The sequence below is a fragment of the Molossus molossus genome, unplaced genomic scaffold (assembly GCF_014108415.1).
Source record: "Molossus molossus isolate mMolMol1 unplaced genomic scaffold, mMolMol1.p scaffold_m16_p_12, whole genome shotgun sequence".
NCBI lineage: Eukaryota > Metazoa > Chordata > Mammalia > Chiroptera > Molossidae > Molossus > Molossus molossus.
Window position 1 is genome coordinate 47,384,334 of NW_023425347.1, and position 16,306 is coordinate 47,400,639.

The window sequence follows — 16,306 nt, forward strand, 5'->3', positions numbered from 1 at the left end:
GATAGACCCTGGTTATGAGGTCTTTTCTTGTTTATCTCTCCTGGGATAGGAGGCCATTTCTACATAGTTTCTATTTTATAAAGAAAATCCAAGTGAAGTTTTAGTGCTTCTTCAATTCCATCTCCAACTTGCCGAGGAAAATCCTTAGTATGCCACATCCATTAATTTGGTGAGTCCCTCTCTGAGGGAGAAAGGAAAGCATTTCTTTATCTAAATAAAACAGGGACAGTGTATTGTTGACAATGTTTTATAAAGGCCATTTCAATTCTCCTTGAAAATGTAAAAATGATGCCACACTTCTCCAGCAAGAGAAAATAGCAAAAACTTTATTTTGTTGGTTTGCTTTGCTCTGCCCTAGAATATATGCAAAACATTCATCTGTCTCCTGAGTACTAACATTCAGTTTGTTAAAATGCATAGCAATAATAAAATGCAACACGGATGCCTGGCACATTAGCTGAACAAATAAGAGTGACATGCATGGCATGTGTAGCAGAGACCAGTGGCTAAATCCTCTAAGCTAAAGGAATTTTGTTGTCATTCGGTAGGAGCTCTTAGGAGCTTACACAATGATTTATTGTTTTATAAAGTGTGAGAATCCACACACCAAAAAATAAAGTAAAACCAGTTTTCAACTATCATTCTCAATCAACTCAACACAAGCAAAGCCAACCCCTGTGAAGAGCTAGGTGTAGCTGCTATTTCTGAGCTGTCTTCCGGAAGACTAATGCTTTGTAAACAGTCTTTCTCTGAAACTCAAAATTTTAAAGAAACACTGAGAATCACTTAAATAAATGCAACATCTGGAGTAACTAGAACTTGGTAAGGCCTCCAGAAGCTTCAGAATATGTACAATTTTCCAACTGATACTCAAGCATACAACTACCTGGAAATTTTTTTATAGAAAGTAAGAGGTCATTACACCTGACAGAAAAGCATACAGATACTCATCAAAAAAAACATGTACATGGACATTCACAGCAACAGTATTTTTAATAATCCATAATTAAAAATTATTCAAATGTCCCTAAACAGTAGAATTAATAAATACATGGTGTATAGTTGTAAAACATTCTACTATACCACAAGAATGAATGATCTACAACTATCTGAAACAATATAGATGAATTTCACAAAGTGGTGATCGAAAGAAGCCAGATACAAACATATATATAGCATAACATTCCATTCATATAAAATACAGAAATAGGCAAAACTAATATATGTCCCATGAAAAAAGTGTTACCCTTTTGGGGAAGTGATTGGAGGAGAATGTAAGTAGGGATTTGGGGTGCTGGCCATGATCTGTTTCTTTATCTGGATGCTAGAGTGAGTTCAGTTTGTAAAAATTCACTGAACTATAATGTGCAAATGTGTGTGTGTGTGTGTGTGTTTATACAATATTTAAATTAAAAGTAAGAAAGAGAACAGGCCTATATCTCCTCATTCCCTACTATTCCACATTGGCTCACTTGTCTTTATTAAAGTAACTCCTACATCAACTTTTTTTACTAGATATCTCCAGACCTATATGACTTTCTTTCTCCTTATCTATGTTCTTATAATAACTCCCCATTTCTATCCATCAAACTCCATCTCTCCTTTCATTAATGGACTTTCATGTTTTACTTCAGGCAGAAAACCTTTTAGATCAACCTGGTAGCCTGAGAAAACTTTCAATTTAGTCATTGTTCTTCCTTAGATTGAACTTCTAAGATTCTAGCATTTAAAATATAAGAACATTTCTTTACATACATTAAATATTCTAATAAGGCAATGCAGGAATCAAAGTCTGACATATTTTACAGTATTTAGTTGTTAACTTGCTGATTTCAATGACAATGTCTATTGTTCTATGTTGTCTAGAAATGAAAACTCCATAGAAGCTCATGTGTACAATGTATCTTAATAACAATGACAACATGCTGTTTCACCTTCTAATTGACTCTAGTTTCCTCTCCCTTAAAATGAAGAATTTGTTATTAATCATCTTTATAGTGCGATTACTACCAATGTTATCATTATTAAAATACCAATTTTTAGGTACTTATTTTGTGCCAGACACTGTTGTAAGCAATTTGCACATACTATCTCATTTACCCTTTACAATCTTTACAAAGAGCAGTAGTTATTATCCTCATTTTCCAGATGAAGAAACCGAAGTTCAGTAATAATAAATAACTTGCTCAAGATCCAAGAACATGGCTTGATTTAAACCCAGGTGGTCTCACATCACAGCCCAAGCTTGCCCCACTTTGTGCACAAGTAAGTTTATACCTAATCACCAATCATTGCCTCCCTTACTTTTTCTAGTGGAGGCATTGTCAGCAGATCTGACAAACATTCCTTCATTCATTGTATTTACTTCCTTTCTAAAAATTTGAATTTGCAAAAAAATTCCCCAGTATAAGAGATAAAGACTCACTCTATGTCTACTCTAAGAAGGTAACTATCATTAGCTGTCACAATTTCATTTCCCTCTAGTACCTAGGAATGTGACAGCTCATTCTCTTTACAAAGTGCCAATACCAAGAATGCCTTCAATTCATCTGCAGCTCAAGAGTTGCCTTCCCTAGGGATGGTCTACTGGACTCCTTGATCCAAGTCTGCAGTGAATCAAATATAATCCACAGAGAAATGGGAGTATACAAATCATGCAAGTAAAATATTATTGATGACATAATCTATGCACAATTCCTTATATTACTACAGAGATGCAATGATGAAACATATACCTTTTTCATAAGCCCACATCAAACACGTCTGTTCATCTTTTTCACCACTAGACCTGCTGGGATCACAGGCTACCAGATTCATATCAGCTCCATTATCCAGTAAGAACTGAACCAGGCGAATGTGACCATGGTAGCAAGCAGAGTGCAATCCTGTAATAGAATAGAATAAAAGTACAAAAGGAAAAAAGAGGAAAACAACATCAATTTTCAAAAGACAGTCATTACTACACAATAAAATTGTTGCCAGAGATATAAAGGAAGGATGTATTTTTTTGATAATTAATTAATTCTGTTATTTAACAAATAAGATATACTTTGGCAAAAGAAGTATCCTATTCTAGTTGATCTTCTATATAGGCTGCCTTTTGTTTAGTACAGTTTCTGGTATTTCCATATCCACTATAATTACCAAGAACAAATGTTAGCATCTTTGTACATATCCAAGAACAAAGACTCCAGGTGAGGATTTTTCTTGGTAAGCAAACTGAGGGAGGGCAGTGTGGTCAGTCTGTTCTTGGTGCAGGCCATAAGGGATTCATGGACCTTAGATAATTTAGCACAACAATGAAACTGACTCTAAGTCAGTTGTTTTTTTTTGGTGTCACCATGCACCATCAATTCTAAATGATGTAATTATTACATATCACTCCCCATTGGGCTGGGTGGACCAATCCTACTGCCCTTTCCTTCTTGAGCATATCACTGTTCTTGATAATTTCTGATATGCCTCATAAACTAGTAATGATATCACCACAGCCTTACCTGTGTGCCCATCTCTTCCTTGGTGGTTGATGCTTACAACATTTTGATCAAGAAGAAATTTAACCAGGTCAATGTTCTTGCCATAGGTGCAAGCACTGCAAAAGTATACCATAAAGAAAATAGAAGGCCCTTGTTATGGGCTGAGTTGCATGCCCTTAAATTAACATGCTGAAGCCCCAACTTACATCAACTCCAAAAGTGACCATATTTAAAGAGATACACTTTAAATTAAGTTAAACATGGAGTCATTAGAGTGGGTCCTAATCCAATAGGACTGGTATCCTTATAAGAAGGGGAGATTAGTATACAGATTACAGAAACAGAAGACAACCACATGAGCAGGGGAAAGGTGGCCCTCTAGCAGCCAAGGAGAGAGGCTTCAGAAGAAACCAAACCCTCTTGATGCCTTGATCTTGGACTTCAGAACTGCGAGAAAATAAGTATCTGATCAGCAAGCAACACAATCTGATATTTTGTTATGGCAGCCCTAGAAAATGAATATACCCCTGACTTACCCAGGCTATTCTAGATGCTGGTGTGTGTATTAGAAATACCAAAGAGACAGAGAAGGCAGAAGCAGGAAAGCAAAGAGGAGGAGGTGATGAAAACCAAGCACATATAAAATAAGATCCTGAAGATTCCCACACCTGGGTCTTCAAGAAAGGAGAGGAAAATTTCTAGCATTTTCTTCACAAATATTTGCTATGGTATTAATTCTTTTCCATAAAAAGAGGAAAAATATTGCAAAAGTTTAATGCATTTTTAGCCTACAGGACCTAGGCATTCTGCAGGACAATCCATGAGGGAACTCAGGAGGGTCCTGAGGGAGTCAGTCAAATCCAGGTCACGGTCTGAATTTTTTCCTCCGAAAATATTTGCACTCTCTCTCTAGAGTCTCCTCAGTTAGAGGGCAAAATTTCAGAGCTGTTGTTTTACTGAGGGAGCATTGGTAATGGAGTGAAAAAGCCAGACCTCTGGCACATGCTAGTACCCTGAAGACCTCAGACCAGTTCTTTGATCTCTCTCTTTTAGCTTTATCACCTATAAAATAATGATAATAATTTTCTACCTGCCACTTTGTTGCTGATATTTCAAGTGAATTGATGCTTATGGAAATAAATGACAAACTATAGAGGATTCTTCTTGGTAAGTTCTTCCCTATTGGGAGAATGTTTTTGTGGAAAAATTAACATATTTAAGGACCCCCCCACTCAATAAGATTCTTATTGATAAATTTTATAACTAGATTTGTTTAAGGAGGTAATTGAAGTTCTGATTTCTACCATTTACCTTGAAAGATTAGATGCACAGAGAAAAAAAAATTACGTAAGCTAAATTATGCCTAGTAATAACCAGTGGATTTTATTTTTTGACTAGCAATTCTCACAAATTTTCTTCTGTAGCTTCCCTCACACTTCTTTTTTGGCTATCACTTATTCACTAGCAACACTCTACTTCCAAATTGCAGGGATCTATATGGTATGTCTGGAAGGAGTAACATTGGATAGGGCCAATAAATAATGACTAAAGGAAGAGTGGAGAAACTCAATGATATTGTGATATGTGATAAGAAATATATATTTGGTTTTTATTTTTATTTATTTTTTATCCTCACCCGAGGACACTTTTTCCATTTTTTATTCAGATAGAGTGGGAGGGAGAGAGAGAGAGAGAAATATCAACGTGAAAGGAACACATCGAGTGGCTGCCACCCGCATGACCCAACCAAGGCCAGGGACAAACTGCAACCGAGGTACGTGCTCTTAGCGGGAACCGAACCCGGGTCTCTCTGGACCGCAGGCCGACGCTCTAACCGCTGAGCCAAACCGGCCAGGGCTATATTTGGTTTTTAACCCATCTCTTGGCCCAGAGCTGCTAAAACTCTTACAATTTCTTAAGCAAGCAGAGGCTCTTTCGTTATAAATTCGTTCTTTTGTCCTTGGTTCCTGAAATAAGCTCCAGAGCAATAAAAAGTAAAAGGAGAATCTTATGTTATTCATAACAAGCCCTTTTCAACTACAGCTGTGTTTATGTTAATAAGGTGATTTTTGGAAAGCCTCCAGATAACCACAGATGAGAGCTGGTTGTCAGGGGAACTAACCTTGTGATTAGAGGGTTGTCAGCCCCACCACCCAAGCTCAGGGAAGGGGAGAGGGGAAGGAGGTTGAATGAGTCACCAATGGTCCATGGTTTAATCAACCCTGTCTATGTTATAAAGCCTCCAAGAAGGTCCCTAAAGCACAGAATTGGAAGAGTTTCTGGATTGGTGAACACGTGGGTGTGCCGGAAGGCCCCATGTCCCTCTTGTATACCTTGCTCTATACACCTCTTCCATTTGGCTGTTCATGAGTTGTATCCTTTCATAACAAACTGGTGATCTTGTAAGTAAACTATTTTCCTGAGTTCTGTGAGATTTAGCAAATAGTTCTAGCAAATTATCAAACCCAACCAGGAGGTGGTGAGAACCTCCGATTTAGAGCTAATAGGTCAGAAGCAAAGGTAAAATCCTGGGCTCGTGATTGGCATCTGAAGTAGGGAGCAGTCCTGTGAGACAGCCCTTAACTTATGGAATCTGACACTAACTCCAGGTACATAGTGTCAGAACTGGATTGAATGGTAGGATGTACTCTTGATGTCTGCAGAAAATTAGAAACTTGGTTGATGTGGAAAAAAATCACACACAGATATATTCCAGAAGTGAACTAGTGTTGTTGTTGTTTCGTTGGTTTGTTCCAGGCTTGGTCCTAGAAGAGGCAGTTCCCCGGGTCCTACTATAACCTCTTCCTTGGATGGCCTTGAGCAAATTCTTTTCTTTAATGAAATATCACTATTTTCTTTAAAGAAACACCATTATTCATCTAGCTGAACTGTTCCCTCTGTGAAGTCTTGTCATGAACCAAAGACTGAGTTCATGCTGTCTCCTCTGTTTTCTTGCCATTTCGGTCTTTGGCACTTATCACATTTTAATGGTAATGGATACACCTCTGCTTACCTTGGTCCCTTACAACAGAGTTCTTCTAAGAAAGGAAGGACTCTTGTGACCTCAGTGTTTCTACCAGCACTAACACAGACTGGTTCTCAATAAGCCTTTCTTGAATAATTAATTGAGTGAATAAAATCTACAATCTCACTGAAATAGAGCTTATCAGCACTGATTATTTGCATTATAAGGAGTACCCATAATACTACACCTTTAATGTCCCACTGTCTAAATTCCCTCATTGCTCCTTTTCAAAGCAACTATTTATGGGAAATGATGAGTTCTGAATATATATATATATATATATATATACACACATATGTGTATATATATGTGTGTGTTTATATATACATATAAAACAATAACAGAAATAAATGTGTTGAGTGCTTACTATATACAAAGCACTGAGATTTATACATGGAATAATTTTTTTTTAATCATCACTCGAAGACATTTTTCCATTAATTTTGACAGAGTGAGAAGGAGAAGAGAGACATCAATTGGTTGCCTCCCGCACGACCCTGACCAGGACAGGGACTGAACAGCAATCGAGGTACGTGCCCTTGATCAGAATTGAATCTACGACTCTTTGGTCTATGGGCCGTAAGTGCTGAGCCAAACCGGTCATGGCTGTACATGAAATAATTTATATTTAGAGTAAATTTCTCATGTAAAAGGAAAGTTTGTCTTATAAATCCATGCTCAAAGTGAATAAAATGAAAACATTATGTTATATCTGGTTGCCACAGGCTTGCACAAAATAAAACAACTGAACATACTTTTAACTCAACTTCACTAATCTTGCCACATAAGCAATCTTTGGGAAGTGACAATCACCTTCTGATTAGAGTTGGTTCCAATTTATGTGCACAGAATAGCAAAATGATTTGAAAACTAGCCTGAGGTATCAGCCTTAACAAGCATGACCTATGGGAAAAGAGAACACCAGCAACCTGTGCACATCAGCTCTGCTAATTGTCCCCTTCCGTGACACATTCCACTGATCCATTCTGACTGAAGGTGTGATCTGAAGCGTTCTTGCATCTGTTCTGTTACAGAGTGTATAGAAAACAGACAAAATGTTTTAGTACTAGAACATGAAGATATATAAAAAGCACAGGATTTGGGATTAGGTAGGTATTTACATGATTTTCTAGCCATAAGAATTTCTGGCAAGTTTCTTAGCTTCCCTGAGCCTCGATTTTCTCGTCTGTAAAAGAAGGATAATAAATCCAACTTTATAAAATGGCTATGAGGATTAAATAAGATAATAGACACATAATCTGGTGTATAGTCACTCCGTAAATGGTAGTTTTCTTTGCCTCCCTTTTTTCTGACCTCTTGGTTGACAAGACAAATCTAGAAATTCAAGTGAAAATTGACAGGTTGATGCCTAAGGCAGAAGCAAACGCTTAATTTTAGTGCACCATGAAAAAGATTCCTCACTTCATGATTTACCAGTGTAATAGAAACACTTTGTAAATGATCTAAATGTAGAGTCCCATGCTTATTTTGTTTATTTTTTTAGAGGTTACAAACTAGCCATGATCTGTAATGTGGAGGTAAATTATCTTCAAGTTTTACTAACTTCAAATTATTATGTTTTTATTTTTATAGCCAAATAGCAACTTGTTAAAAATGAGCGTTTTAAATTTCATAAAACTTTGCTTTATTTTTTTAAATGTTATAAAACTTTGCCTTCCTTTTGAACATTTCAGGGAGTTATAGCTCTGAGTTATTAGTTACCTTCTCCCTCCCTCCCTCCCTCCTACTCTCCCTCCTCCCTCCTATCTTTTTTTTTGTTGTTGCAACTTTTCTAAACCCAGCTGCTCCTTCAGTCTGCTTTTCTAGAGCAAAAAGCATACTGTAAAGGACTCTTATAGATGCCTAGAAAGGAGCTAATGCCTCCTTAGGTATCTCAGTGACTACCCTAAGCTTTCATAGGCTGACAGATGGATGTCTTAGATAGGTAGACACATTTGCACAGGGAAAAAAAAAGTGTCACATTTAATGTTGATGAATTCTGGTAATGAGATTCTTGTCGGAGGAGGACTATAGGCACTGCCCCTTTTGGCAGCTTTCTGAGGAGTGAAGTGGAATAGAAACAATATGCTTACAGATGTTGATATGCCTGTTGCCTTGGCAACATCAGTCCCTGTCTCTGTGGCGGCTGCCAGGGATGCAGCATCTGGCACAGGCCCCATCTGTTGTACTGACTGCAGCATCTGCCTCTACCTTTTCTTCTGTGCATGTAGCTTGGGCTCCTTGTCTTCTGCCCACCCTCTCCTCTCGCTCTCTGATTGCAACATCTGCCACTATTTGTTCTTGCTGTATGTACACAACTGCAGGTGCCAGAGGGTGTCAGCTAAGTGTAGTGGCGATTGTATTTAAATATTCATTTACCTGTGAAAAGCTGTTTCACTGAAGATATTTTCCTTAGTCAGACTTTCTGTTCCTGATATTTGGATGATTTCCTTGGCGACTTCAAATTTGCCATTGTAGCATGCCCTAGAGTTAAAGACATGTTTTGATAATGGTAGAAAGGCACATGCCATATGCCTGGAGGGCATATAGAACTATACAGAACACTCACAGGTGCAAAGGGGTGTCTCCATAGATGTTAACAACGTGTGGCTGAACTTCCAAATTGCTCTGGAGCAGGAACTTCACTATGTCGTGGTGCCCGAAGCGAGAACAGAAATGGAGTGGGACATGGTCCTCATTGTCCTGGGCGTTCACTGTCATCAGCAAGAAAGGGAAAGGTGTGTTACCTGGAGTCCTGTTTCTTAGCCTTCTCATGGGTAGTGTCAGGAACTTTTTCTAAGTGCCTGAGAGACTCCTAGAAATTGCCAATTAATGATAATAATAAAGGAAATTAAGTGCAACCAATTTAAAAAGTTATAATTATATTCTATTGCCTATTACCATGTTAAACGGGCTTTCTTCTAGTTCCCATAAATTCCACAGAACTCATCTAATCAAATCTACCTTGCACAATGGAATAGTTCAGGAAACTAATATGCACCTAAAAGGTACTCATGGCCTTAATTTCACAAGTATCTCCTTTCAAATTGATTTTTCCCCTCTCTAGAGGACGTTAAAAATTACAGATCCTGGCCAGGGCACCATTTCCCAGAGATGTGAGTGGAACAAACTGGGGAGGGGCTTGTCTCTCTGTATGTTTACAACACTGTTGAGGAGCCTCTGATATAGTCTTAACTGAGCAAGATCACACTATGCTGTGCAAAGCATGGGATACAAAAAGCCGTGAGCTTCAGAGCCAGGCAGACCTCAGCAATCCTGTTATCGCACAGTTATTTAGCATTCAGCTGTTCACACAGTAGTGGCATTTGCCCTTCTCTTTGGACCACCCAGGCTTATAACCTAGTCTCACATTTGTGGAATTCCTTATACTAAAAATACTGACTAGAGGCCAATACCACCTTCTAGCATAGAAGCTGAACATATTTCCAAGTGTCCCTTGCAGCTAGGGAACAGGACTGGCAGAGGGTGACCGTATGTCCTGGTTTAGGCCTGTTAGCCTCGCACAATATTGGATAGTGACCCCTTCGCTCTCTATAGTGCCCTGGTTTGGACACTTCTCTGTAGGCTCCTCCAACCCACACATTGTATCAGACTCTGACACTGAAGCTGACGACACACAGAGCAGAGCCTCAGCCATCTGGGCCGGGCAGCTCCAACCAGGTTCCAGCAGCATGATCCAGCCCAGATTCAGTGCCCTGCCCTGCTGGTGCCAGAATGGCACATGTCCCCATGTGTGCCTAGCAGGGTGGCCGTGTGTCTTCATAGGACTGATTCTCACATGTGATTTTGGATATTGTTCTTCACTGTGAGGATTCCAAACCTGGCTTTCCAGCCCTGTCTCAGGGAAGATTTTGTACACTGCTTGATATCCTTTAATATATTCTTTTTATAAATTAGCAAGCATTAGTTTCCAATGCTTGCACATGAGAACACCAGACTGATACATGCTCATTCCTCAACAAGTATTAAATGATCACTATGCAGCAGCGCTGTGCTGGGTGGTGGACGTATTGATTTTTTACCAGTAACAATAGATGTAATAACACCATTGTTGCAGGGATGCTGAAAGGATTAATAGAGAGCGTAATTGGAAAGCTTCTAGCCTGATGTCTGTCACATGTTAGACATTTAATAAAAATGTCTTCTCTCCCTTTTCACTAATTTCCCTTCTAGAAATTTGCTAAGTGCTAAGACCAATAAGCTATAAATGCATAGAGTCTTTACCCTCATATACCTTACAACCTAGTTGGATAGTCAAGAATTAAGGGGCTAAAGTAATAATAACTGAACAACAAACTGCTAAATTCTGGATCAGCTTTAGCATAATTTACAAAACTAAAATAACTGAATCAACTGGCTTATACCGTTTTTTATTATTTGATTACTCCACCTGTACAGGGTGCTCTATTCAAGAAAGAAAATAATAGTCCTTAACAAACTATATATTTATTAGAAATTATTCATAGAACCAAAAGAATTGAAAGAAAAAAATTTAATGATGAAGGAAAGGAAGGGAAAAGAAGGAAAGAAAATAGTTAATTAAAAAAAGTACAAGTAGTTTATTACTACTTACTGTTGTTATAATCATCATTTAACATGTAATGAACACTGATTTAGACCTTGTAGCTGCTATATTTTTAGATAATGATTCTCATTTTATTTTCTTGCAAGATCTTAAACCACAGAGAAATTCTTTAGCAAAGTCACTGAATTCCTCCTCCCAAAGCTGTCATTAAAAAAAAATTCTTTGCTTCTTTTCTATTAATGAGTGACTCAGAAGGAAGCCCTTCCTTCAGAAAAATGTTCCTGGCTGTTTTGATGATCTTCCTTTGTATGATACTGTTCCTTTGTTCACATTCTGTTGGAAGCCAGGGAAAGTCAATACTGTGAGTTGACGTCTGAGGACAGTAGGTAGCCCAGAGTATCTGGAGGTCACATAAGAGTTCTTGGCTTCTAGAGGGAACATTGTAAAGCAGAATGCAGCACAATCTTCCATTAATTCATACCTTGCCTTTGCCTCTCCCTGGCCCTACCCAACATTATTCTTCTATAGTTGAATGGAGAAACTTCAAAGTAGATTATCTACTTGGTGAATTATCCCCAGGGGCTTAGATTTTCTTCTCAGTCAAAAGATGTAAATGTCAATCAAAGGAACAGGTCAGGAGAAGTCTGGGTCAGACGCGGAGCTTATGTGTGCATGCCCACATTTATGCTTCGGTCACTTTGATTTACTTAGTTTTGTCTTATATCAGTTTGCAAGGACAAAAAAAAAAAAGTATATATTATTATATCTTATCTGAGTAAAATTAGATGTATGAATGGTATTCTATTTGCTCTAATGGAACATCTTATTGAGATATTTAAATAAAGTAGAATTTTGCCCAACCAGTGTGGCTCAGTGGACTGAGCATTGTCTCATGGACTGAGAGCTCCTGGTTCGATTCCTTAGGGCACATGTCTGGGGTTTTGGCCTCAATCCCCAGTAGGGGGCATGCAGGAGGTGGCTGATTGATGTTTCTCACATCTATGTTTCCATGTCTCTCTCTTTAACTCTCTTTCCCAAAAATCAATAAAAACATTTAAAAATAAATAAATAAAGTAGAATTTTAAGTAAAGAAATACATGTAAATCATTATTAGGAAAATATTTAGTGCCTATTCCTCTACTTGTAAGAGCAAAGGTGTTCAGTGTCTTTTGAAAGAAAGACTGGATAAATGGGTGGGTGAATGGATGTTGCTGTTTGCATATATCTATTTATTGATTTTTATAGATAAAATAAAAAGTTTCATAATAACCCAGCCATGTCAGCACATACCATTAATTCTCTAAAGCAACTCCCAGTGTGTCTTAAATAAATTTTCAATAATAAATCTGTGTAATAATTCTGACAACATATATTTTTTAAAAAATAAATACTTCCTCTTATTGACCACACCCTGGAAATTTTTGTGACTTTCTGTAATATTCGTTTCATGTTAAAAGAACTATAGAATTTAACAGTCAGAGGACAACACATTTTAAAATTCTGGATTTTAAACATTGTGTGGACTGAGTTACCATTTTCTTCTTATGGGGTCCAACAACATTTTGACCTTTTCAATCTCATTCAGTAAGCATTCTATTGCTCCCTTTTCAGGCCTAAGAAAGAAGACTGGCGACTCAAAAAATACATAACTGAATAGGACAGTCTCCCAAACATTTTGAACTGGAGAGGTTGTTTTCAGAACTGCATTTTGGCTAATTTTGTAACAGAAATTTATTTTTATTTGTGACATTCTGTTACCAAGGAAACATACTGTAAATACCAGATTTCAAATTGTGCTCCTTTTGGGGTCATTCATTTATTCTTCCTCCTATGTCCATTTACTACAGGCAAATAAATAAATCATCTGGAGGCTTAGCTGCATTTTGGAATCAGTGAACTAGCTAATAATAAATACTGTGTGGCCCAGCACGTGAGGCTCAGCGGGTTGAGCATCATCCATGGACTGAGAGGTTCCAGTTAGATTCCCAGTCAGGGTACACACCCAGGTGGCAGGCTCGATCCCCAGTGGCAGGTGAGCAGGAGGCAGCCGATGGATGTGTCTCTCTCATATTGATGTTTCTATCTCTCTCTCCCGTCCTCTCTCTAAAAAAAAACAACAAATCAATGAAAACATATTTAAAAACAAACAAACAAATAAATCCTGTATAATGTCCACCAGCACAACAGATCTTTTGGGTTATTCTTTGCAGTTGGTCGAAGTGCAAAAAGGACTCGACTATCAAGTGTGTATTAGAAGAAAAATTTTAAAAATACCTAAAAACCTGAGTCATGCTGTCTCTCCATTTTTAAGTGATTGAATAGGAAGCATGGAGAGCCTGTGTCAGTCAGAAAGATAATGCTTATAATTATATCATATGATGCCGGTATGTAGGGAGAATACAGGTACAGTATACATTTCAATACCTTTTGTAGAAGAGTCCTTTCATCCTGGAGACATGCTGATCATAAATGACACTCATTTTGACACCACTGAGCTTTAGAGTTACGAAGATGGGTAAAAAAGTAGAGGTTGGCATTGATAATAAAAGGAAAAAAGTGGAGCAGTTGCTGACCCCTTGGAAGAGCGAGGCGGTTTCAAAGACACTTGTGTTCAGTGGTGCACAGAGGTGTACCTCTACCTATTCTCTACCCACAGAATCACAGAGACTGCTTAAACAAGGTCCAGGAACAGCTTTCCTTGCGTCCTGAGAGCACAGGATGCTAATGCTATAAAGATGCCTAAGTCATTGCACACTGGCTCACAGAAAATGACACCAACTATGTTCCTCCAAGTTTACAAACTAAAATGGCCCTGTTTTCAACATGGAACCTGGACACCGCCTCAGCCTCTCCTCTTAGTTGTCTCTGGGAGGCTTCATCTTTGCCTTGTGAATAAATGTAAACACTGATCCGCTTTGTTCCCTGAATATCAATCTCAATTTTGGACCAAAAAACTGGAAGTTCTAGAGCTTTGACAACCTTGTCCTTTTCTAAACGTGCACCGCTGCTGCGCAAAGGCCAGCAGCTCTTCCAGCTGGGCTTGTAATGAGGTCTCCTGGGGTCAGCGGAGGAGTCTGGGTATGCCCGAGACAATTTCAGGACAAGATGGAAGTCGGAGTGAATCTGTGTCAAAGTCAAGTTTGTGAGGAAGAGAAAAAGAAAGAGAAAGAAATCTTTTTTTTCATACTCTACTTTCAATCAATTTTTCAAAATCCATTTTATAATTTAAAAATACAGAGTTGCAGGAAATTCTATTCTATTAATGGCATATAAATCTTTAGATGTATTCTAAAGCTTTTTTTTTTTTCCCTCCAAATTTATCACAGTCTAACTTTATTTCCATTAAAAAAAATAGTAATATCACATACTGGGGGAGGTATGGGGAACTCTCATATATTGATGTGGGAGTGGAAAAGGGTACTGACACTTTGGAAAACTGTTTGAAATTTCCTCAGATGTTAAACATGTGCATATCCTCTGAATCAGTAATTTTACTCATATCTACTATTATCTACCTGTCTATCTATCTATCTATCTATCTATCTATCTATCTATCTATCTATCCATCCATACACACACACACACACACACACACACACGAGACATGCATACATATGTCCACAAAAAGAATTGCATAAGAATATTTCTGGCTGCTATATTCATAAAAGCCAAACACTCAAATGCCCATTAGGAGGAGAATCAATAACAAATTCTGGAATATTCATACAATCTTCAGCAATAAAAACATAGCAATGAGACATATAAATGTCTCATAACTATGTTGTACACTTGAAACTAATATACTAATGTATGTCAACTGTAATTGAAAAAAAATGTGTAAAAAATTACAAACTATGATTCATGCAACAACATGGATAAAAGTAAAAATCACTGTGTTGATCAAAAGAAGTCAGTCACAAAATTATATTAACTGCCAGAACAGAAAAATAACTAAGCTATGGCAATAGAAGGCAGAATACTGATTACCTTTGGTGGTGAAAGCTATTTACTTAGAAGGAGGCAGAAGGGAAATTTCCAGAGTTTAACTTTCTTTTTTTTTTTTTTTTTATCCTCACCCGATGATATCTTTCCATTTTTTGTACAGATAGAGTGGGAGGGAGAGAGAGGAAGGGAGAGAGAGAGAGAAACATCGATGTGAAAGGGACACATCGAGTGGCTGCCACCCGCACGACCAACCAGGGCCGGGGACAAACTGCAACCGAAGTACGTGCCCTTAGCGGGAACCGAACCCGGGTCTCTCCGGACCACAGGCCGACGCTTTAACCGCTGAGCCAAACTGGCCAGGGCTCCAGAGTTTAACTTTCCAGTTGAAATACTTTCAACCTCACAGATGAAAAAATTCTGTAGCTTGATCTGGGTGGTTTTTACATGGGTGTATGTATAAGTAAATATTCAGTTAAGTCAATATTCACTTAAGATTTAAAATTTTTTCTGTATGCCTAGCTGGTGTGGCTCAGTGGATTGAATGTCACCCCATGGACAGAGAAATTCTGGTTTGATTTCCAGATAGGGCACAATCCTGGGTTGTGGGCCTGATCCCCAGTAGGGGCGTGCAGGAGGCAGCTGACAGATGCTTCTCTCTCACATAGATATTTCTATCTCTCTCTCCCTTCCTCTCTCTCTAAAAAATCAATTATTGAAAGCCCTGGCCAGTTTGGCTCAACGGTTGAGCATCGGTCTGTGGACCAGAGAGTCCTGGTTCGGTTCCCGCTAGGGGCACATACCACACACAAAAAAAAATATTGAAAAAAATAAAATTAAAAATTAAAATGTTGCTGTATGTGTGTAAACTTTATCCCAATTAAAATAAAGATGAGTGAATAACAACAAATGGAATAATTCCTCCCTTTTACTGCAGACCTAATATATTAAGAATTGAGCTGAAATGTACAAAGAAGAATAATTGCTCTTTTAAAAATAATGGATTATGACTTACAGAACAAATGAGTACATAAGTACACAATTAATTATCTTTAAGATTACTTTCTAGTAAATAAGAAAAGAGAGTAAAGGTCTTCTAAATATATACTCTTACCATCTGCTCTGCTGCCATCTTCCACCAAGAGCTTAGCAATATTAAAGCATCCTCTTGCAGATGCTAGGTGCAGGGGTCTGTCTCCAACTTCACCACTTACATTTACATCAGCACCAAATTTCAAAAGGAGGCGGGTTATCTAAAGGATGCATTCATTTAAAATTAGTATCAAAAGTAAAAAAAAAAAAAAAATAATAATAATG

The 16,306-nt window shown here is 37.9% G+C and overlaps 1 protein-coding gene across 1 annotated transcript in view; it reads right to left on the reverse strand.

The window, feature by feature from the left end:
• LOC118626997 (serine/threonine-protein kinase TNNI3K) overlaps positions 1 to 16,306 on the reverse strand; it is a 269,557-nt gene that overhangs the window by 182,795 nt on the left and 70,456 nt on the right. Inside the window, exons 7-11 of the mRNA XM_036257082.1 lie at positions 16,104 to 16,242; positions 9,071 to 9,215; positions 8,881 to 8,985; positions 3,498 to 3,592; positions 2,736 to 2,885 (exon numbers count right to left, since the gene is read on the reverse strand). Coding sequence (XP_036112975.1) covers positions 2,736 to 2,885; positions 3,498 to 3,592; positions 8,881 to 8,985; positions 9,071 to 9,215; positions 16,104 to 16,242 — 634 coding nt within the window. The remainder of the gene's footprint in view (positions 1 to 2,735; positions 2,886 to 3,497; positions 3,593 to 8,880; positions 8,986 to 9,070; positions 9,216 to 16,103; positions 16,243 to 16,306) is intronic.